The sequence below is a fragment of the Panthera pardus genome, unplaced genomic scaffold (assembly GCF_024362965.1).
Source record: "Panthera pardus isolate Hobbes unplaced genomic scaffold, ASM2436296v1 HiC_scaffold_17, whole genome shotgun sequence".
Lineage (NCBI taxonomy): Eukaryota > Metazoa > Chordata > Mammalia > Carnivora > Felidae > Panthera > Panthera pardus.
In genome coordinates, this window is record NW_026526732.1 from 61120782 (window position 1) to 61146028 (window position 25247).

General features: G+C 38.5%; 1 protein-coding gene and 1 non-coding gene across 4 annotated transcripts in view; both read left to right on the forward strand.

Moving 5' to 3' along the window:
- SIM1 (SIM bHLH transcription factor 1) overlaps positions 1-25247 on the forward strand; it is a 71376-nt gene that overhangs the window by 20533 nt on the left and 25596 nt on the right. For all 3 annotated transcript variants that reach the window (XM_019442962.2, XM_053904623.1, XM_019442964.2), the window contains one exon: positions 20212-20380. In XM_019442962.2, coding sequence (XP_019298507.1) covers positions 20212-20380 — 169 coding nt within the window. The remainder of the gene's footprint in view (positions 1-20211; positions 20381-25247) is intronic.
- On the forward strand, positions 17584-17687 carry LOC128777852 (U6 spliceosomal RNA). The gene has a single exon (XR_008423170.1). It is a non-coding gene; the product is annotated as a U6 spliceosomal RNA (small nuclear RNA).

The window sequence follows — 25247 nt, forward strand, 5'->3', positions numbered from 1 at the left end:
TGTCTGGTAACAGTGAATGTTGGGGGAAATTCCAGAAAAGTATGGACAGTACAAGGAATACTGTGTCAAAACTGAGTAATTGTCTTGAAATCATATTTTCTTGAGTTTGTTTAACTAGTAGTATTAATTATTCATAGCCAGTTCAGATGGAAAACATTAGTACTTAACGTGAGGAAAATTGAAAATGTGGAACACCCAATAAACTACGAAAAGTAATTTCTAGAAAAGAGTCTTGATTCTTTTTATGTTTTTAAACTTAGTATGTTATATAAATAAAACTTATAAAATCTACTTTTAAGGATAAACAAATGAAGTATAAACATCTCATTTTAAAATATTTAAAAACATTAATTTTTCAAATATATAGAAGGCTGAAAGAATACTACAATGAATATCTGTGTACACATCATCTATAATAGAAGCCATATTTGTTTTGTCTCTTTCTACCTACATGTATGTAGGTATGTAGGTATGTAGAAAGGGTATGTATTTGTATGTGCATGTTTTTCTCCACTGAATTATTTCAGAGTAAGCTACAGACATCATCATACTTCACCCTAAATAACATTCTCCTATGTAGCCACTGCATATTTATGATGGCACATTTAAAGGGTTCAGAATTATTGTGTGTAGAAGGTTGCAAAAGTATACATGAGATCTAGTTTACTGATACCATTAAAAACAATCTGTCACCGACATTCATCAAGAGCTCACTGATATATGACCTTAGTTAGGTTGACTGATAGATGATATTTGTGAGGGGACTTCTGTGGGATATAGTTGTAAAAGTTAGCGTATTTTAACCTAGACTTCTAATGAGAATTGTAAGCTAATAAAATTCTGGTATTTTTTTCTGGAAAGTAAAAGAGAGATCTTGAGAGTGATTTGGTAACTTTGGAATCAGACAGATTTAATATCTTCAACCATTTTTTTGTTAGTAAAGATGGCTTCTCTGCTTATTTCCCAAGTTTAGGATGGAACATTCTTTTGGTGCAAAATCTCACATGCTGTTTGAGAGTGATTCACTGAACACATAGAAGGGATTCTCTACATTAAAATTTCTATGTCTGTGTTACAAAGAGCAGAACAAAAAAGAGACAATTTACATTAGTGGTTTATGTAACACTTACTATCTACTAAATAATCCTTTGAATTTGAAAGTTTGGGCCAAATGCCAAAGGAGACATACTTCCTTCGTGTGAAAGAAAATAAAGGGGTCTTTGTATTATAATTATTGCAGGTCCTATAATTTTTGTTTTTCTTTGTATGAAACCATTGTATTTCCTGCAATTAAAAAGAGTTTTTAAGTCTTAACATATTCTATGAATGTAAAGTCAGATGTACCCTTATCACATAGCAGCAAACATTAAAATATGCTCATATTAGCATGCTCTTTCAAGTATATTAATAGTGCTGAGTTAATTTGACATTTAAATTTAAAAGTATTTTTTTTATTAATTTAAAGCCCCAGTGATATTATTGTTAGTACTACCAGGAAATTTTAGAAAATGCTTTTTAAAAACTTGACCAATTATATGTGTAGTTATAAAAATAGGTTTTATTTTTCTGGTTAGCAAAAGCATTCTTTCATATTATAAATGATGTCAAATGAAGTGCCTTTTGACTTAGCAAGCTATGGCAAAATATAAAATGATTTTATTCTCATGCCTTGGATCTGTGTAGCACTTGTTGCACAGATTTAATTTTTTGATCATTAAAAATAATAATCATGCGCTAATGTATACCCGTAAATTAGATTTGATCCTTAATTGTGTTTAATCTTTATTATAATAATATTGAACGTTGAAGCCCCAATTGTCCTTTTCAAGTGATCTTTTAAGTAACTGAATCATTATAGAGATGAATTGAAGACACATTTGTATGAATGGTAATTTATAAAAACTGAAACTATTAATAGTAATTAATAGTGATTTTACAACTACCAAAACACTTTATTAAAAGAAAGATCTGGGGTATTTAGTCTGTTGTGTAGTACATAGTAATACTAGTACTTGCTTATGTAACACATATAAAAGGATTTCATATCCTTTTTGCTTATTGTAATTTTTTAATCAAGATATTCTGTATTTAGTTTTGAATTCATTGTTTATGTTCAAATTTTGTTTTACTATTACAAATGCTAAATACAGCATCATTACAAATGCTAAATATTTTTTTCAAAGTGCTGTCACTTTCATTACATAGTTTGCTCCTTTGACAGCTCTGTACAGGGTTCGGGCAGGGATTTTCCAGGTGAGGAAACTGACATCAGATATGCTAAGTAAGTGGGGAAGCCAGGATTAAAGCCTGGGGTCTTGACTCCTACTGTATCCTAGGTTCCTCTGTATTGGGGTGGGAGTCAGGGAAAGAGGAATGGATTTAAATGGGTAAGGCCTGTAGTGTTCAGCCCACCCAACTTCTGGATAGGCTTTCGTCTGGTCTCATTATGGAAGATTAAAAAGCTGCCTCTGTGTTGCTGCTTCACAAATATCTTCACAAAACAGATATTGACCATTTGGTGGTTTAAAACTAGCAACGCTGTCTTCTCAAGAACATTCAATTAAGAATATATCTTTTTTTTTCCTTAAATCTCACTAAGAACATTTTCATTTTGTAAGAAAAAATGTGGCCTGCAAACATTTTAGTTTTCCCTGAGTTGCTTACCTTTAGATTACATACATACATTATTGCTATTACTAATTATTTCATTTCTGCAACCAGATTTAATATTTTATGTTTTTGTTGAACAGATGTGTTAAAACAAATTTCTGCTCTCATTGTGTACCCTACAATGGGTTGGCAAGCTAGGTCATCCTTTTTATCAGCTGGGCCACAAATTACCTCTCATGGCAGTGGGCTATTTCCTAGATGGTATTCTGTGTTTGAGGGACAATGGCAGGAAAGGTTGTCCACTGGGGATTCTGTTGGTGGGGGATGGTAGGGATGAAGGGCCTCCCAGCATGCTCTGGTCAGGTGTGTCATCCTCTGGCCCTTTGACAATCCTGCTACCTGGCTGCTTCCATCTCCCCAGGCCTCTCTGGCCTCTGCACCTTTCTTTGTTGTTGTGCTGAGGGCAACTGAGTCACAGGACCTCTTTTTTAAAATGTTCTTAGGTGGAGACCACATGGTATGTGCTCAGTGATGATCCTGACCACTCTTCTTTGGCTGTTGCGAGGGAAAGAGTTCTGATCTTTGAGTCATTTCATAGAAAAACGTGATCATTACCTCATTGGAGGTGGGGATATACATGTTACTGTGAATGGACAAATTCAAATGAAGCTTTACTTGAACTTCAGAAAAATATGTTTTCATCTTCTGACTTCATCTATTTGCATTGTGAGCACTGCTAGGTTTGGTTCAAGGTGTGGATATGTGTGTGGATGGGGAGGATTATGCATATCTTGATAATTTAGTAAAAGGCTGCACTTATCCAGGGCTTCCTTCTCTGTTCTCTGTTCCCACTGGCTTGTGACATCTCTCCAGATGAGCAGGTAGTGATAGAAATTTCATCTGGGTTGAAGGGCTGTGTCTGTGCCTAAGCTGTCAGGCAAAAAGGATTGGTTGGAGTTTAGGTGACACCTGGAAATGCCTGAGTACCTGTCAGAGGAATTTCACATTCTGTCTTGTCTGAAGGAGTAACTTCCCCAGTTCCTTTCCCCTGCCTCAGGCCTTCTGAGGTCCAGGGAGCTGGCAAGGGTGAGAAAGGTGGTCTATGGTGATGGCAGGGCTAAGGGGGATGAGAAGGGAACTTACTTTTATAGGGCCTGGTTGAGTCTGGGCCATCTGTGTACCATCTGTGACTTTTACTCTGAGAGGCTATATTGAAGTAGGATTGTGATTTTGTTTTTATGAAAACCCACAGTATCATTTGAAGCAACCTGAAGGGGCAAGGTATGGGCTTTGGCGTTAGAGAACTCTGGGTCTGAATATGTTTTATTGCATAATAGCTATGGGATTTTGAGCATAGCTGTATTCCTGTGAGCCTCTGTTTTCCCATCTGTGCAATCAAGATATTTGAACCCACCTTTTAAGGACTGAGGAGGATTATATGAGATAATGTATATATAGCACAGAGCGTGGCAGACAGCAGATACTCAAAATAACTGTTGTTATTAGCTCTTGATAATTATGTGATGTCACCCGAAATGCTTTGAAAAGAGAGGAGTGGTTCCATTTTTAACTTGAATTGCTAAATCTTCAAATCCACAAATTTAAGTATTTACCTTCTTCCCCCTCCAGTTCCACACATTTCTCCAAGCATTGTGCTCTTTGTGGGTGGCGGTTTCTATAGTTTGGTTAAGTCGCCCTGTTTTTCACTGCTCTCACTGTGTACCCTACAGGTAGCTGTGCTTTGTGCTTGGAGGAAGGGAAGCCAATACTTATTGAGTACCTTATTTGTCCCAGGCAAAATGGAAGGTGCTTTACATGGTGCTTTACAGGGAAAAAGAAAGTTCTTTTTTTTTTTTTTTAATTTTTTTAATGTTTATTTTTGAGACAGAGAGAGACAGAGCATGAACGGGGGAGGGTCAGAGAGAGAGGGAGACACAGAATCTGAAGCAGGCTCCAGGCTCTGAGCTGTCAGCACAGAGCCTGACGTGGGGCTTGAACTCACGGACCGTGAGATCATGACCTGAGCCGAAGTCGGACGCTTAACCGACTGAGCCACCCAGGCGCCCCAAGGGAAAAAGAAAGTTCTAAGAAACCAAGCTTTTATCCAATTTCTAAAGTTAATTTAGTTGGAACCAGTGGTTTGTCAACTTTACCAATGTCAGTAATTATAACTTAAAGTGAATAAAACATGCAACACTGACATTTTTGATGGTGTGCAGTATATTCCCCTTTACTCTGTGTGCACTAGGTGTGGCTGAATCAACAGTGTTTCAGAGAGTATGGCAAACTGCAGTTATTTATTGCATGAATACATGAAGCAGAGGTCTTGGCATCTCTCGAGTTGTTTACAGTTTAGTTGGAACTAAATATTTAAGAACTCAGATTAGCTCAGTTCAAGCTGATATGGTGCACTTGGGCTATTTGTTGAGAGCACAGAATTCAAAGAAGCTTGAATGGTGGAGCTACCAGGGAAGGGGGAGAATTTAAGGGTTGGAAGCAGAAGTAAGGTCTTTTGAGATGGAACCGTGACATATACTCATTTGTCTCATTGTTTTCTTCATGAGAAAATAACATAACACAATTAGTTTCCTCTTCAAATTAGATTCAGCAGTGCTTGTCTCACTGTTCTCATATGAGCTGGGTTTTCTTTCCTTCTTTTACCTTTATACCCTGAACTTTTTTGTTGGAACTGAATGTGTTTCATCATGATTGGAAACTATTTTCTCTAAGCCTCTTACCTTTCTCAGATTAGTACTGGTATATATTTATTTTGAACGTGTTCACCTAGCCTTAGTTTTATATATATATATATACATATATATATATATATATATATGTATGTATATATATATGTTTATATATATGACTATATGTGTGTTTATATATATATTTATATATACATACACACTTGTATACATATATAATATATACATATACACATATATTACATATATGTACATATAATATATACATATATAATATATACATGTACATATACACATATATTAGCATCTAAGCATAGAACACAGTTTTTAAAGTTTTGAGGATGTCAGTATTCTGAATGGAATGTAGAATGTTATTGAAATGAATACACAGTGTTGCCACATGTATAATGGTTGTATTTCAAAATGGTTTTTAGAAAGCAAATTTAAGGTACACATAAGGAACATCAGCAGATTGGAGGAGATGGGGGTGCAAAGAACCTGGCTCTTAGGTTCTAGGTTTGCAGGGCCAGAAGGCCTCCTCAGTGCTGTGTTTGATATCATTATCCTACTGCTCTTAGAATATGATGCAGTCTAATCCCTAGACTTTTTAGCTAGATGTTTCAAACCCTGATAACCAGAGGAATGCATTACAAGGTACTTGTAAAATGAGATATGAAATGAAATATCACTACTTTATTATGCATCATAGCATATTAGTTAAGAACCTGGGCTATGGGTATATTGCCTATTCAGATTCCTGGGCTGCTACTGGCTATCTCTGTGGCTATGGATAAATTGCTTAACTTTGTTGCCTCACTGTTTTTTAATCTGTAAAATGTGTAATGTGTAATAATAATATCTATTTCATAGAGTTGTTGTAAGCATTAAATGAAATAGATTCTTGGCCCTGTGCCTGACACAAAGTAACACCAAGTAAATGTGAATTATTAGGGTGAAATTATTGCAGTGAAATTAGATAAAATGATTTCTTATTTAATTTACAATAAACACAAAATAAATGTCTGTGAGGCTGAAGGAGGGAAAGCATGAGTCTTAGGAAGGCAGAGGGATGCCCAAGAATGAGAAATCAGCAATCATTCTGGTACATCTGGAAAGGATTGTTAGATCCTACTTCCAATGATTAGGACTAGTAAGCCTTGAGGCAGTCATAAAAGTTTTCTTGAGCACCTATTAGGTGTCAGGCACTGTGCCAGGTTCTGGGGATATCAGAATGAATGAGACAGCGTCTGCAGGAAAAGGAAATAAGCGCAAGGACAACCTCTACCCCGGCTTGACCTCCCTATGGGCTTGCTGATGACAGGTTCCTTCCTGGAGGGGAGTGTTTCCATTCACAACTAGAAAGAAGCAGGCCCAGAGTGCCTTGGCACTGTTCAGGTCAACCCTGGGGAAAAAGCTTGCAGGTGTGCTCAGATTCCCTGTGGTTAGATGGTGGGGAGAGAGTGGAGACAGTAAGAGGAGCAGAGCTGCTGGGGAGGGCTGTGCGAGCATGTCTCTCTCTCTCTCTCTCTCTCTCTCTCTCTCTCGTGGGGGGGTGGTGAGGGGGATCCAGACTGGCAGCAGAGAAACTGGCTGCAGGCCAAGGAGTCCATCTTAACTCTTACAAAATCGCTGTTTCCCTGGGTGGAGCCTCTGCATCCCATTAGGTCAGCCAGAGAGAGCAGCTGTGTGTGCCAAGGTGCTTTTTGTCCTGTTGGAATGATATTGAGCTGCGTTTTGCTCTGCTTTGAATGGAGTTTTTAAATATTTTGTGGGGTTGACTTCTTTTTTTAAATTTTTTTTTTTAACGTTTATTTATTTTTGAGACAGAGAGAGACAGGGCATGAACAGGGGAGGAGCAGAGAGAGAGGGAGACACAGAATCTGAAACAGGCTCCAGGCTCTGAGCTGTCAGCACAGAGCCCGACTCGGGGCACGAACTCACGGACCGTGAGATCATGACCTGAGCCGAAGTCAGACGCTTAACCGACCAAGCCACCCAGGAGCCCCTGTGGGGTTGACTTCTAATAGGATTTGGAATCTTAGTGAGTTTTAAATGGAAGAATCACACTAGAGTCAAATAGTCTTTGTACATTTGTTATCTTTAAAAAAATGTTTCTAGTGATTTTTAGGTTTTTGTAATATTTTAAACTTTTCTCTTGTAAAGGGTAATCTCACGGCTTTTGCCCTGCCCTGGAGAGATGGGGAGGTGACTGTCAGCTGCAAGTGAAGGGGGTGGGGTGGGAAGGTGCTCTGTTTGCTGCCATATTTAGAAAGGTCAGGGAGTAAGATTCACTCACATTTGAGAGACTGCTATTTTGTGCCAGAGGCTCAGAGAAGCCAAGTCATTTAGCCAATATAACACAGCTAATGAGTAGTCATGCCAAACCAGAGACAGGACTCCCGAGCCCACCTGATTTCCTCTTTGGCCTGCTGTCTGTAAGTTGGTAACATTGTACTAGGGTGAGTCGTATGTAATTGCCATTTCTGTGCATTAAAGCAGTTCGATAGTGGTGATTTCCTATGATTCCACCTAATATTTGGGAAGTAATGGGACATTTTGAAGAGATTTTGCAAAAGTCTATGGATAGTTTACTACAAGACTTCAATATGGAGTTTCCACAAAGTGACCCAATTGCTTCACAGTTTGGGTGTGCTCAGAACCCAGTCAGCTGCCATGCAACATGCTTAACCCTTGGGCCCAACACTGTGTCCCCCTCACCAGTTTCAGCATCAACAGTTATGATATTTTCGCAAAACAGCAATCCGTAAGTATTACCCATGGAACACTATTTTATTTGGAACATCTAATATATTACCAGGATTCAAATGGACATTGCTGTCTTTACTGGAAGGGTATTTCTCCTTTGATTGATTGCTAAATGGCTAGAGCTTGTGAAAGGATCTCTCTCTCTCTCTCTCTCACTCTCTCTCTTTTTCCTGGGGATTTCTTGTTCAAACAGAATTTGTTGTATCCACATCAGTAAAGCCGTGCTAACATGGGCTGCTGGCCAGACCGTGGAAATAGCCTCATTATATTGAACTGGATGTCATAATGGTACCCATTAAGGTGGGATTCTCTCTATGTTTGTACTTTTAAACCCAAGTCCCTTGCCACTTCTTTACATCTCTCTGAGAATAGCAACATTCTCTGGTAATGCAATCTGAGAACGTGCTGTCTCTTGCCTCCTCCCACTGAGAACCATTACGAAAATAGAATCCCTGGTTCCGAGCATTTTTAGGGGTTATGGCTTGCTGCTGCTCCTCAGTCATTCATTTTACTCTTTGCACTTGTGATGACTATAATGTGTTCTGGTGGCTGAAGGTAAGAACCCATGAGATGTACTTCTTTCAACACTCCCATTAATTGACATTGGTGTCCAAATATACGATGGGAAAAGAGCAGCTTTTTTTCCCCCCAAAAAACTAACCAAATGCAACACAGGGTTTTTCATTTTAATTTTTATAAGCTGTTAAGAGACTAATAGTGTTGAAAGTCATAGCATTTCTATTAGCTGTTGAAATCTTACTGTAGGCCTGGCAAAGTGAAGCATGTGTTGTACTGGATTTGGGTAATGGAATCCTGCAGGGTCCCAGCTCAGGAATGCTGGAAGGATGAAGCCCACAAAGCAGAGGGCAGAGTGCATGTCCGTTTCATTCCTCCAATTAGAGTAGTTAAAGAAATAACAAAATGCAGGGTAGCATTTTATTGTGAGGGATAATTGAAAATCAGGGGGGGGGGGGAGATATTTAGATACGCTACATGGTGTTTTACATTATAATCTCTTTTCTATTTGTGTCTCTTCGCAATGGACTCAATAGGACCTCCATTATAAACAAATCTCTATCATTAGAATTAGCTTAATTTCTGTTGCTATACTTAAGAGGATAGTAAGAGATGTTGTAGAGTGTAGTCCTCTCTTCAGCAAATGGGATGGTTTTTGCATTCACCCAGCGAGTATTTCCCCAGTGCCTACTGGGTGCCAGGGTCTATAGGAGGGTTAATGGTGTTACCAAGACAGACAAGGTCCCTACTCTCATGGAGGGTAAATTTTAGTGTGAGGAAATAGACATTACTTATAAACAAACAAATATGTCATACAATGTCAGGAACTGAAAGGAAGAAATCAAGCAGGACAAAGAGATGGGAGTGGTCAGGGAAGGCCTCTCTGAAGTCTCCTGAATGAAGGAAGGGAGGTAGCCATGCTGAGACCTACAAGAAGAGCATTCTCAGCAGTGGGGAGCAAATGCAAAAGCCCCGAGGTAGAAACCAGCTTGGTAAGTAAGTTGATGAACAAGAAGGTCACTGTCACTGCAGCAGAGAGAAGGGGTGAGGGAGAGCACAAGAAGCTGATGCTAGAATAGGCAGGGTCAGACCATGCTGGGTCTTGAAGGCTTTGGGAAGTCACTGGAGTTTTGAGCAGAGGCATGGCATGAACTGCTTTAAGCTATGAAATGGTCATCTGGATGGGGTGGAAAATAGGCTTTGGGAAGGGTAGAGGGTAGAGGCAGGGAGACCAGTTAGAAAATGATTACAATAGCCTAGGTGAGGGAAGATGATGGCTTAAAGACAGAGGTAGGGATGAAGGGTCAGATTCAGGATGTGTTGAGGGTAGACAGCTGGAGTTTGCAGATGGATTGGATATGAGCTGTGAAAACATGAGGAGTCAAGGACAGCATCTGAGTTTTTAGCCTGAGTAATTTGGGTGAATGGTGGGAAGGAGCAGATTCATAGGCAGGAGCAACAATCAAGGGTTGTGTGGAGGGATATTTAGTTTGAGATGCCTGTCATTCATTTGAGTGGAAATGTCAGGCAGGTAATTAAATCTGGGTGTCATGGAGTGGGGAAGTCTGGGCTGGAGATTGGGGGTCATCAATATGGAATTTAAAGCCAGCAGAGTGCATGAGATCCCTTGAGAGTGAGCAATAACTGAGATGCAGCCTGTAGACTAAGCCCTGTAGCTCTCCAGTGTTATGGGATCTGCAGGAACAGGCAGTGTCCCCAAAGAGGCTGAAAGGAAGTGAACAGGGATCAGCATGCGAGTAGTTTGGTGAGATATGCAGTAAGGCTGTACCCTGGGGAAAGTGTGAAGTTTGTCTTTGGAACATCCCCTCCCTTTTCAATAGCAATCCATCTTGTCCATGTTACCCTTTCACCTGATACCTTTAGTTTTTCTTATCCAGAATGACAACTGATCTGGTTTTCAAAGTATGGCCCCTTGACTGGTAGCAGCAGCAACCCCCAGGACCTTGTTAAAAATGCAGATTGTGGTCTGTACCCTAGAACTACAAATGAGAACTTCTAAGGGGTGGGGACCAGCAAGCTGCATTTTAACAAACTCTTCAGGGGCTTCTGAGACACGTTGAAGTTTGAGAACCATGCTCTAGGGAAAGGAGCTGAAAAAACTAAATCAATGAAAAATAAGGATGAGGTTTACTCCGTTAACTTTTTCTGAGCCATCTGGCTAAAGCCTAAGAAATAAATATCTAACAGTAGATTTTAAGCATAAACCAGTAGACTATTCTTTTTTTTTTTTTTTTTTTTTTTTTTATTTTGGGACAGAGAGAGACAGAGCATGAACGGGGGAGGGGCAGAGAGAGAGGGAGACACAGAATTGGAAACAGGCTCCAGGCTCCGAGCCATCGGCCCAGAGCCTGACGCGGGGCTCGAACTCACGGACCGTGAGATCGTGACCTGGCTGAAGTCGGACGCTTAACCGACTGCGCCACCCAGGCGCCCCAACCAGTAGACTATTCTTGAGACATCTTTGTGGGGACCAAGGAAACCTCTCAAGCCACAAGTCATAAATTCAGGCAGCTGCCTATTGTATCTTTGGTAATGAACTCTACTGATAACTATATATTCTGTGTAGTATTATACAAGCTCTCTGACTCCAAATATGAAGGCAATTAAAATTTTGGCATTTTGGTGGGCAATCCAAAATCTCTAATGATAAATCACAACTTATTTTAAAATGTTTAAAGTTGTTGAAACACAACTTATCTACCAGACAATTTTAAATAATGCCTCAATAGCAAAACAAATAATAATAATAATAATAATAATAATAATAATAGAATATCTGTTGAATTGTGAATTTTTATTCATAAAATACATCTCAAATTTATTTTAGCCATTTAAATAATGGAGTTTAATGTATATTTAGTCAGGCATTACAGTAGTAAGGGCTTAGGGAGATTAGAAATAAATGAATCCAATTAAAGAACACGTCTGTGAGATTTGATATGTCATAGGTATGAATGAACTGTTTGCACAGTAACTGTAAAGAAACCGTTAATGATTAACTATCTAGAAGAGGTTTAATCAAGAATAAATGCTATAGGACGTATTTTAAAATATTTAAGTTAAACAAATGGAGATTTGTGCCTTTGAAAACATCGTGCCATGCCATCATTTTTGCTGTGTTTTTTCCTAGAGAGTTCAAAGCCTGAGGTTCTACTTTTCTATTTGCAGGAATGCCAGTGCCTTTGTGTTGTGTAGAAAAGGGCAGAGCTCTCAAAGGTGCCATGAGGTGTGGCCTTGTGGGGTCTCCCCACTGTATGTGGGAGAGGTTTGGGGACACTTTGGTCTTGAGTACAGAATGCAAATTTCCCAGTGTTGTGGGGAGATTATTTCTTTGTGATGACAAGTATTTTTTCTGTTCCAGGAGTTTGTATGCAGTTGAGAATAGGAGGTGTGTTCTTCTTACCTTCTCTGCCAGTGGCTAGTTTTAGGGTTTAGGAATCAGTTTTGTATGGGTCTAAAGAACTGAGTGAGAAAGCTATTCCTGTGAGAACAGAACCTTAACCAAATATAAGGTGTTAAATAATGGGTTCCCCCATTACTTATCTACCTTAGGTATTCAAAGAATTCTAAGGGGAACATATATTTGAAAAACAGCAGTTTAATAAAATGACAGTGAAGATTAGGGGAATGGACACAGAGGGTGGGGAGGTGAGAAGGAAAAGAGGGGCCAGAATAACATGTATGAATTTTATTTTCTATTTGCCTCTTTTTCCCCCCTAGAAGTGCATTAAATTAGCAGTCTTGACTGTGGAAAAGGAGACTGGCATTTTAAAAATTTATGCCTTTGGTGAAAGAGGCAGCACATTCTGCATTGATTTGTTCAGATCTAACTTTTAAAGACCGACACCTCCCTAACCACCCCCCACCCCACCAACCTCAAGAAAATAAGAAACAAAAAAGCTATAAGATCAGTAGCATTTGGACCCTAGATCTGTGGGATTTACAAATACACCTGAAATTTAGTAGCTATAGACATAGAATGAATTTTGGAGCATAAGAAGTTAAGTTTTTCAGAACAAAAGATGTAGTCCCCAAAGTAGGGTTACTCCATTTAAACAGTGACAAATATGTCATCTATAACTCGCAGGAAACTAAGCCATTGTTAGAAACTACATGGCAAGACTCTTTTTTTTCAATTGTAAGTAATAATTTAAGTTATATTATTCAAAGAAGGAAACAAAGTCATATAGTTCACATGAAAGCCTTCAGAGACAGATAATTCTGTAAGGTAGGAAGGGTGGAAAATAGATTAGAAAGTAAGTGAAATGTATAGGCACCAAGAGAGCATATGGACATTTGGACATTTAAAAATTATAAATGGTGTTCATGAGAAGTTGAACCTATGGGAAAAGAAGTTTAGTGGTGTTCTCTCTTCTGTAATTTAATAATATTCATAGAGAAGACACCCTGAAAACACAAGGCAGAGAAACTGGGAGCCATTTCAGTTGGAGGTGAGAATACCTGAATTTTGCTCCAATTAGAGTTTCTTTTTCAAGAAATATTTTTCTGATTATAAAAGTCATACATGTTTATTATAGAAAAAATTAACAATATACAGAGGTATAAAGAGACGATAAAGAACATGTTTAATCTATTTTCCAGATATTCACTATTGACATTTTAATTTTTTGCCTCCCACTACATGTATATGCATATACAGTACATATTAATTTAAAGAGATAATTTTCATTTTATCAATAGTGTTTTTCACATCACTAGAGTAAAAAAAGTTAATGATTACCTAATATTTTATCACATGGGTACACCATAATTAAGTAATGGTTCTATTGTTGGTTTTTATTTGCTTACTTACAATTAAATGTAAGAAATTATGCTAAGTACCCTTGTGTATAGACTTTTGATACTTATCTCTGATTATTTTCATTAGATCTATTCCTAGAAGTGGAATTACTGGATTTAAGGAATGAACATTCTTAAGACTCTTGATAAACACTGCTAGTTTACTCTCTTATCATTGGTATGTAAGAATGCCCATTTATTTCAACTTGTCTTCATTGAGATTTTTTTGTCATTAAAATAAAATCTTTGTTGATTTGAAAGACAAAAGTGACAAAAAGAATCTGATAGAAACCTTAATTCGTATAGGTTATTACTAGTGAGGCTAAACCTTTAAAAATTGTTTCTCAGCAATTTGTGCATTGTTTACATCCTTTTTATATTTTTCTATTTCAGAGATACTGTATTTATTATCGCTTTGTAGAAGTTCTTTCTCTGGGGGTTTAAAGCACTATTCCTCCTCGCTCTTTCAATACAGTTGCAACAGTTTCAAATAAATGGTTGAGGATAAAATTAATTTAGTATTCCAGTTTGTTTAAGAATCACATATGCCATGCCTGAATTGTAACTTTACAAAAAATAAGTGCATTTTATTAATATACATAACACTAAAACAATAACATATTAATATAACACTAAAACAATAACATGATTTGTTTCTTTAATTTAGGATCTCACAGAATATCAGAATGATCATTATTAATTATAATCTGGGAATTTAAGAATCCCTCCCATAAACTTGCATACTTAGTAGGTATTTTTTTCTTATTTATGTAGAAAGGTTTGCTAGTTTTTTGAATTTTTGGTCATTTGTATTTGAGATGAATAAAAATTTATTGCAGTGAGAATTGTTTTGTTAATCACTTGCAAGTGAGAATCTATTCTCTGTAAGATATGGTGCTAGACAGTAAGTAGAGACTATCAAAAGAGAAAGTATTTAGGAGATTGTTGTCAAATACACCATTCACACTGTGTGACAGGAACTTAGGTGTGTTACATGAATGTTAGAGGCAGTGGACAGTGTAGGAACCGAGAGGAGGGAGCAGGAAATCACTGTGGCCTGGGTGGGTAAAGAAGCAAAGTCAGATGCATGTTGTGGCAGGTCTGGACTTAGCTATATTTCAACATGTGTCATGGGTTTGTAGACAGGTATTTCACAATCCCTATCGTGCAGATGGTTGACTTTGCTGCATCTTACCAAAATATTACAGTTTTTTACTGTATTCGTTTTTTTTGTTTGTTTGGTTATTGTTTGCCTATTGTTTTTGGTTGTTTGCCTATTGTTTAGACCTTCGTCTTTGCTTCTTGAAATCACAATGTGATGGTAAACTTTGTGCCTAAGCCATCCCTTACCCTTGTGGTGCCATCCACTCCATAGCATGTTGGATGAGACCTACAAAATAGAGGAGAAAGATATTTCTAGGCAGAGGCAGTGTTTATGTAAAACCAAAGACTTTTTGGGAACTACTAAAATCACCAAAGCAAATGGAGAAAACCACAAGGAGCAAACACAAATCCACTTATTAGTATGAGACTATTATATTTCCAAGGGTGCCTTAGCCTAATTTCCCAGCAGATGTCTTAGTTTGTGAGCCTCTCACAGTATGGAATCCTCCTTATCAGCTATCTCTGCTGGGCTCCATGGGAGCCTGAAAATGAAACATAAACTAGGTCTCTCTGCTGCAGAGGTTTACCTAGTGGCCTGGTGGTAACTCTGCCAGAATATAAAGAAGGTCATGCACTTCGTGTGACAGTGATTCTAGAATCCAATTAAAAAGTTTAGTATAAGACGCAGTCGTTCCTACTTAATCCGATCACAGTTTAATGCAATCCTCTGCTTATTGCAGTCAGCGCCTTTGGAGCCAAATCAATTGCATGTCTTTGTTTCCACGTTTTCTTTGGTAATTTGATCACCTACAGCTGTTTTTTTTTTTTTTTTAAACCTCAATTGGGAAATCTGGCAATATCTTTTAAGAATTGCCACATAACATAAAACCAATAGAGAAACTTCAGAATGACCAGTTTAAAAAACTGACATGACAGAAGCAAAACTTCAGTTGTGTAAAATAGAAGTGCAATAGGATATGGCAGAGTCGAAGAAGAAAAGTTCTTGCAGAGAATCTTGACTCAACATCAAGTGATAAAATACTGTTGATTGTTTATCTGTATAATTATTCCAACTCACCTGAAGGTTGTATGTATGGTTGTGCTGCTGTTGGCATCGTGAGGACACCAGTCTTCCAGTCAAAATGATAGAAATCATATTAATGCATTTCTCTGAAGCTAAAAGCACCTGTTAGTGATATAAATACCTTTTATTTGTTTTGCAAGGGCATCACCCTGAGCTTCCCATATGGCAAGTTGGCATTTACCTCATGAGTGATCATGGCATATTGCTGAAGGAAAGGCTGAGAAGGCCAATGGTGCAAAAATGGCCCCTTTTATTCTACTGGAATTTGAGTAACTCCAAATATGTACATGACTATTATAAAGTTTAGAGTAGACTCAGATGGTTAATTCTGCAAATTGAATGATTTCTGACTGTCCATAATGGAATAAGAGGATTACTTTGGTCTGTGCAAATACGAGTGAGATTGACAAGCTGCAAGTCCTAGTGATTGCAAATTACCTATTTCACACTGCTTTCAGAGCCGAGGTACCTGAGGATGTCTGCAGTTCTAGTACAAGTCATTCAAGGGGGGAAAAATCCAAACAAATGTAAATTGATATCAATAGACATTTTGAAAAATATGCCAAAGGGCATATGCCACAGTTCCTCTTTTTGATATGCCAGTCGTATCTGGGAGAACAGAGTGAGCTGCCCTAGTGAGGGTAACCTGTGGAGTCCTGAACGTGGTCTGTGTGGCACTTTTCAGGAAAGCTTTAGAAGTAGAGCAGGGCTGTGTCCTGTCCCTCCTTTACTAAAGTCAGCTAAGTCCAATTCCTCACTGTACTCATTCAGAGTCTAAGTGCTGGGCACCCAAGTATTTCATTTTGTCCCCCTCCACAGGGAAACATCAAACAGCTTTACTAGACATATACCTAACTTTAGAGGATGGGTGTGTGTGTGTGATACCAGAATGTGCCTCACTTCGGGGGAAGGGAGGGCATGTCTGAGTTTGGAGGAGGGAAATGGAACTCATAATGTGATTCCCATCAGCGTCTAGACCTTTAATCTATACAAATGAAATAGTATAATAGAATTCTAAAAGTAAAACAAATGCTTTGTTCTTAGTGAATCTGCCATTCAGAGCTGCTCTTGGCACCACATCAACTGTACTTGAAATGTCTTTAAGTGGGTATTTTTTTTTTTTTTTGTGCTTTTCATCTTAACCCATCTTTCAAGTTGTTAGAGGAATAGGAAGGCTGAGCTCCTCTCAGAGTGTCGGGTCTGTACTGTTCCAAGGTCTCTATTTGCTTACTTAGCAATGAAGAGCTCATCTTAATAAGCATTTTGGCCACACTGCATTAGAGTTTAGAGACTAAGAAGCAACAGAGTGCATTAAAATGAGTTAGAGGAAGAAAGGAAAGAAATACAACATAAGGAAATGTTTGTAATGAAATGTATTACAGTTGCTACCAAAGTGAAACTACTGTCTTGGAGAAATCAGGTGCCAAAAAAGTGCCACAAATTGTGGAGGTGAAGAAATAATACTTAGTATTAATTGAACATTTACCAGGTTCTAGGCACTGTGCTGTGAATTTCTCACATAATATTTTTCTGAACCTTAGCACATCCACAGGAGTTATAAAGAGGAAAAAGAGGTCTCGATGGGTTATTACACAGCAAGTGGCTCAAATTGTGACCTACCTGACCTCATGATCTTTTGCTAAGTTCTGGTGGATTCTTTGTGATCTTTTTAGATGTGCATCAAAATATTAATATTTTTTTATCAAGAGTATAACTCTTTTTATATTTATTAGCATTTTCATGTGAATATGTAGAAATTCAAATCATTTGTTGGTTTTAAATCTTTATTTAAGCCTCTTTGGAGTATTTCTATCATTGGGAACTATGCAAGAATTTTGGAAAGGCTTCTTCAGTAGTTGAGATGCATACTTTCGGAGTCTGATGGTATACAAGAGAAAAATGGAGGAATCCTGGTTTGCTCTCTGCTTCTTGACATGAAGTCCCTGTGCTGAAATGTTGCATTCAAAATGAGTTTTAGTGCTTGCTTCGGCAGCACATATTCTAAAATAGGAAGGATACAGAGATCAGCATGTTCCCTGTGCAAGGATGACACACAAATTTGTGAAGCATTCCATATTTAAAAAAAGAATGAGTTTTAAAAATTATTTGGCCATATTTTCAGGGGTGCAATGTTTTTGTCTAAAGTAAGTCTAAGTAAGTCCTGTTGGGCAGGGACTGAATGGCTATTCTGCTACCAAGTGCCCATTTGACACAGGAGATACCCAAGGATGGAGGCTGTCAGAGCCCATCTTGCTCACTGTCACATGCACATGATTTCAGGGCAGGTGGGTCAGGGGACTCACGGCCTAAAGGGGTCTTTGCCATCAGAGAAATACTTCTAGGCTGCTGGTTATTAGCAGTCATTGAGGAAAACAGTCCTTTCTGATTTGTGTTTTTATCTTCTTCCTCTTCCAAATGTGTGAAATATTGTGCAAATCACCATTGGAATATAACAGAATATCTCTTGACTCTTGCCCTCTAGGAACTTAGAACCCCTAGGAAAGACTAGACACTGTCACTTGAAAAATAAGGTTGGAAGAAGAAAAAAGAGCTTCTGGTCCCCTCCCTGTTTCCCTCAGGAAGTGGCCCTGGTGTCTTCTTCATGAGCACAGCAACTTAGTCCTTCTGTTCATTGATGTCTCCCCAGGGCCTCCACAGAGACACTCAGTATTGAAGGAATGAATAAGGTTAGAGGCAAGTAGGATTTAAGATAGTTCTTTTTAAGAGAAGTTCTATAGGTATGTGTTGAAAGAGCAGGGGAGGAAAGTATAAGGTCAGTTTGGGGAGAACTATTTTGAGTGAAGTGAAGGGCCATTGAAGGAAAATTTTCAGATACTGTCAGAAAAATAGGTGGGAGCCACATGTTGGAGAGCATTGAATTTCTGTCCAAGCAGTGCCCAGAATCTGTGTTGTGTGTTTTCCTTAGGGGGTGATTAGAGTAGGAAAGTAGACCATCAGTATGATTCAACTTCCCAAGCTTGGAAGGCAAATTGCATGCCCATCTTCTAAATTTTTGCTGCTTATGCAGGATAATGTTTTGTTTTGTTTTTTTACTTGCACTGAGTTGATGGACTATTTGATATGAAGTCATTGTAATTTGCTGACATATACCACTACACTGTAGTTTGTGGCCATGATATTATTGAACCTGTTTTAGCTGATTTCTATCCCCTGTCACTTGAGGGACTCCTTGCCTGAATTATCCTTTTGCCTTTGCCTGATCTCTTTGTAGAAGAGCAAACAGGGAAAAGGAAGAGAAGATAAATGAATGGTTGCTGATCTATGGAAATCTACCAATCACTTTAACATATCTAACTTTATTAGTTTATTACATTTAATATACATATCTTAATCCAAAGGGTATTAAAAATACATGCAAATTTTTTAAAAAGGTGAACCCATTAGAGAAAAGGAAAAATAAAATAAGAAAAATAAAGGAAGCCAGTGGTGTTTGCTGCACAGAACACCTGCCACGAGGACTGGTACAGTTGTTAGAGGTGGTTACAAATCGGATTTGGGACTCAGAGCTTTTTGACTTGCAGTGGAAAGAGGGAAACATGGTGAGTTAGATGATTCACAGTGTTTGTGAGATAAAAAGAAATCAATTACCCAGGAGCAGCCCAGCTAGTTCTGGAACCTGAGAGAAAATTCTCCCACGAGTCCTCATAAAGAAGACTATGAAACATTTTTCTTTTTGGCTGCCAGTGGGAAGGGTTGATACCCTTTTATGAAAATGGAGGAGTCAGACAACATTCTCTGCTGCCTGGAAGCAGGCTGAGATGGTAGCTGGGCAGGGCCAAGCTGTCATCTTCAGCCCCTAACTACCTCAAGCAATACCTTTATAATGAACTCTCCAAGATATACTCTTTATCCCCTTCATATCACAGCCTTCAGTTATTATGTTTAATATTTGTTTAATGTTTCTTCTTCCAAATAGCTTGTAATCTGCAGAAGGGCAGGGACTCTAGGCATCTTATTTATCTTTCATTTCCACATAGCACAAAACCTGGCATATATTAAGAGCTTCGTAGATATATATTGAGGATGGAGTGGAAAGAACTGGTGCTTAAAAGAGATTTTTAACTACTTACAAGCCTGGTCTCACTGGTTTGCTAGCTATAAAAATATTAGGAATGTTTACCAGAATGATTGATCTTGAAACAGCTGATGTTCTTCTTGCCAGTAATCAGATAGGATCAGTTTACCAGACAACTCAGTTATCTGCTGAGTTCACCCTACACAGAAAATGTTGAGAGTAGAGTTTATAATCTGTACCTCACCGATGAGGACACAAAAGCTCAGAGAAGTTGAATTACAGATTTATTTCCTACTTATAAAAATAATCCAAAATGTATTTTAAAATCAAGACAATTTCATGAGCATATTGTATCACTTGGCTGTGGTACGTGGGGCAGCTACATCCCTACCCGTTAGTTAAATGTTAGGCATTTCTAAAATAATCAAGGTGTTTGTGGCAACCAGTTATATGGCTAACTTTTGCTTGCTTCCCGTTTCAAATATGGATTACTGCCATTCCTGGTGAGAGAACACATGTATCCATTTCCTGTGGTGGCAGATTAAGGGCTGTGTCCTCTCACCCTGCAGGGACACGGAATACAAAGGTTTGCAGCTCTCCCTGGATCAGATCTCAGCCTCTAAACCAGCCTTCTCCTACACCAGCAGCTCCACTCCTACCGTGACTGACAACAGGAAGGGGGTCAAGTCCAGGCTCTCCGGCTCAAAGTCAAAATCCAGGACTTCCCCATATCCTCAGGTCGGTGCACTGCCATTTTGCAACTTTCTTTTTTTTGTAACTTGGTTTGGTCTTGAAGTTGGGGAAGTATTAAAATGGTTTGGAATTAATTATCTGGTTGTAATAAATTTAAAACTTTATATATCTGGAAAACTTTCTAAAACTATCTTCTTCCTTCTCTTCTTCCTTTAAAATAGGTATGCTAGTAAAAATTTGAAATGATCTGGTGATTAACTGGTTTTATATGAAGATCATGAGAGACTCAGTTGTAGTCGGAACCATAACTGTTATTTCAAGGAGATTTATCCTAAAAATTTCCCCTCAAGCAAAATATGGAAAACTAGAGCTTGACATAGTCAAATCAATTTTTAGGACAGGGACTGAAGTAGAAGGAAATTAAGAGGTGGAGGCAAAGAATCAAGGATGCATTTCACCATGAGATTTGAGCACAGGAGAACTATTTTGGGAAATAGTCTACCAGATGGGGGTAAGGATAGGAAAAGAAACTCTCCTCTCATCTGTACAAGGTGATGAGCAGATAAGACCCAGAGGAGGTATTCCAGAAACAATGCAAGGTACAAAGATGTGTCTGTATTCTTGGAAGGAAAAAATTATTTTTCTGATCAGTCACTGAGATATAGAAACTAGACAGTCTCAAGATATATGCACAACTCTCTTCTGGCCTGAAAGAAGTAGGACAGAACTGGGGATCCCCTACTGCCAGGATCCTGTGACCATCTCACCTCCTCTGTCCTTTTCTGTTTTTTTTTTTTTTTTAATGTTTATTTATTTATTTTTGAGAGAGAGAGAGAGAGAGAGAGAGAGAGAGAGAGAGAGAGAACAAGCAGGGGAGGGTCAGTGAGAGGGGAAACAGAGAATCTTAAGCAGGCTCCAGGCTCTGTGCTGTCAGTTCAGAGCCTGACATGGCACTCAAACTCATGAACCATGAGATCATGACCTGAGTGAAGTCAGACGTTTAACCAACTGAGCCACCCAGGCGCCACTTACCTCTTTCCTTTTCTTTGTGGTGCCACATCGCTGGAGTAACTCAGGAGATAATTGCTGGGCTTATATAAAGCTAAACTGGATTTTGAGTCATTTTGTCAAAGTGGTCTTTATCATTTATGTTTTAAATGTATTTTTAAGCAAAAAATGACTAGTGGTTACAGAAACTGTTATTTCCTTACTTATCAGAGCTCTATTATTCTGTTGATTTCTACAAATACATATACTATTTGAGAAAATGTCATTCATTGAACTAATGCTCACTAAGAAGCTACTATTTGCTAGATTATTTTAGCAGCTTGGTATATAAAGATGAGAAGATCATGAGCCCCAAGAGACTTATGTCACACAGTTTAAAATCTCTCACAGAAGCCAGATCTCTTCACTCTGACAAAAGGGAGAAAGTAGGTATGTGATGCCCAGACAATTTTCAGTGTGCACCCTCTATTATGAGGACTGAGCACTTTATGTAAAAAGTACGTTTTAGTTAAAGTCACTGTGGAGGAGGAGTTGCTTCTTTTTATCAAACATCTCAGAAGGTTTTCTTATTACATTCTTGTACCTTGGGGAAAAAAGTTTCACTGTCTCTTTTTACTACTTGGAAGAATGGATTATGCCTTTGGGTAATTCCATCCTTAAATATACAGGAGTGCTGAACACACAGAGGAAAGAGAAATTTAAATTAGGAAATGCTAAATTAAGAAGGAATTTATCCATTTTTACACAGTAATTAAGGTGCAAAAACAAAGTCCCCCCATTGGACTTCCAAAAACTCATGAATTCTGTTTTCCTTTTTTTAATTTTTTTTAATGTTTACTTTATTTTTGAGAGAGAAAGAGAGAGAGAGAGAGCATGAGCAAGGGAGGGGTGGAGAGAGAGGGAGACAGAGAATCCAAAGCAGGCTCCAGGCTCTGAGTGGTCAGCCCAGAGTCTGATGCGGGGCTCAAACTCATGAACTGTGAGATCATGACCTAAGCTGAAGTCAGACAATTAACCAGCTGAGCCACCCAGGTGCCCCTGAATTCAGTTTTCTTGCATGCACAGCTCTAACGTCTAAAATGTCTATTAGTAAAAAAAAAGAGGTTAGAGTGGGAGAGAGCCAAAGCATAAGAGACTGTTAAAAACTGAGAACAAACTGAGGGTTGATGGGGGGTGGGAGGGAGGGGAGGGTGGGTGATGGGTATTGAGGAGGGCACCTTTTGGGATGAGCACTGGGTGTTGTATGGAAACCAATTTGACAATAAATTTCATATATTAAAAAAAAAGAGAGAAAAAAAATAAAATAAAATGTCTATTAGTTTACTCTAATGGTAGACTACTCATTTTTTTTTTTTTTTTAAATCTTGTAACTGTCAATAGACTTCTCTTTGCATGTGTGGTCAGGGAGGAATTAATTTGAAAGTGCCTGGGTGATTCAGTCAAGTGACTCTCGAATTTAGCTTAGGTCATAATCTCACAGTCATGAGATCAAGCCCCACATTGGACTCTGCATCAGGCTTGACGTTGGGCATGGAGCCTGCTTAAGATTCTTTCTCCCCCTCTCTCTGCCCTTCTCCTGCTCTCTCTCTCTCTCTCTCTCTCAAAAAATGAGAAAGTTATACATGTTCCCTAGTTTAAAAGTAATACAGGAGAGTTGAAAATAGAAAAAACACTTCTCTTGCCTCATTTTTCCTCTCTAAAAATGCACTTTCTTCTAGAAGTATTCTGTGATGTATAAAAATCATGCAAATGCACACACATTATGTCCGTATAAGATTTCTCTTTATGTTGTGTGTTGATTTTTGTGGTTAATACTTACATATATGTAGTCCTTGTAATTTTGGCCATATGTCTCATTTGAAATCACAGTCATGAATTAAGTTTACTTACCATTTATGTGCCTAGTAAAGGTTATTCTTTAATTGTGTTTACTTTAGATAGTCATGGTGCTAGGTCAATCACTGACTGAGTTCCTACTGTATGGGCTACTAATATGTAGAGATCAGAAATGGAACTCACAGTTTATGCTCTAGGAGCCACTTCTATAGACAGATGAAGGAACAGACGTTTGCAGTAGAATTGTCATGGGGATGAGCAGAGGGTCTCCCGGGGGCACATCAGCAAAGCATGAAATCCAGGGCAAACTCATCACTGTTTCTGCTGGAAGAAAGCAACTTGGTAGTATCATCTTGGATTCCAAATCCTCAGGAATGTTAAAGAAAAAAGATTAGCTACTCAAAAGTCTCATTTGTTTCAAATTATTCTTATATAATAAAGGGATACTTAGCTTTTAATTTTCATGCATCATTGCTAATATGTGTCTTTGGCTCAGTAGATGTTAGCTGAGCACTGAAGGATGCTATGCTGGCCATTGTGGTGAACGAGGGTAGCAGGTGGGTGAAAGGTGCTAGAATATAAATAAGTGGTGTAAGAAATGTCGTTATGTTTTGCAGTACAGCAGAAATAACACATGAGAATAAGTAGCGTATAAGAAAGAGATGGTGTACACAAAGGGCTTTATGAATGATGTCAGCTGCGTGGACTATAGCCTGGATGATGGGGGAATGCATTGTGCCTGACCTGGCTTTGAGAGTAGGATTCAGGTAGACAGGAATAAGGGAACGGAGAGGACACTTCAGAAAGACCAACATTATGAAGAAATACAGAAAGGTGTGATTGGGACTGGAGGTGAAGTGGGGAAGAATTTGTCCCTGTGGATGAGGACGCTTGGAAGCACTGATTGGTGCCAAATATCTGCCAAACCAAGGAATTTAGTTTGTTTTGGGGAGAACCAGTAAAGTTTTTTTTTTTGACTTTAACCAATTTATACACACTTTATTTTTTTAAGTGACAGAAATAAAAAATTTTTAATATAATTTATTGTCAAATTGGCTAACACACAGAGTGTAAAGTGTGCGCTTGGTTTTTGGGGTAGATTCCTGTGGTTCGTCGTTTCCATACAACACCCAGTGCTCATCCCAACAGGTGCCCTCCTCAGTGCCCATCACCCATTTTCCCCTCTCCCCCATGCCCCCATCAACCCTCAGTTTGTTCTCTGTATTTAAGTCTCTTATGGTTTGCCTCCCTCCCTCTCTGTAACTATTCCCCCCCCCCCTTCCCTTCGCACATGGTCTTCTGTTGAGTTTCTCAAGATCCACATATGGGTGAAAACATACAGTATCTGTCTTTCTCTGACTGACTTATTTCACTCAGTGCAATACCTTCCAGTTCCATCCACATTGCTGCAAATGGCATTATTTCATTATTTCTCATTGCTAAGTAGTATTCCATTGTACATATAAACCACATCTTCTTTATCCGTTCATCAGTTGATGGACATTTAGGTTCTTTCCATAATTTGGCTCTTGTTGAAAGCACTGCTATAAAAATTGCGGTACATTTGCCCCTATGTATCAGCACTCCTTTATCTTTTGGATAGATTCCTAGAAGTGCTATAACTGGGTCGTAGGGTAGTTCTATTTTTAAATTTTTGAGGAACCTCCGCACTGTTTTCAAGAGTGCTGCACCAGTTTGCATTCCCACCAACAGTACAAGAGGGTTCCCATTTCTCCACATCCTTGCCAGCATCTGTTGTTTCCTGAGTTGTTCATTTTAGCCACTCTGACTGGAATGGGGTGGTATCTCAGTGTGGTTTTGATTTATATTTCCTTGATGATGAGTGATGTTAAGGCTCTTTTCATGTGTCTGTTGGCCATCTGGATGTCTTCTTTGGAAAAGTATCTATTCATGTCTTCTGCCCATTTCTTCACTGGATTATTTGTTTTTTGGGGTGTTGAGTTTGGTAAGTAAAGGTTTTTGAACAGGAAATGAGAGCATTAAGGTGGCTGAAACAAGGCACACTCCTCATTTAAATAATCCTGACGCACATCTGTGAAGGTCTGAA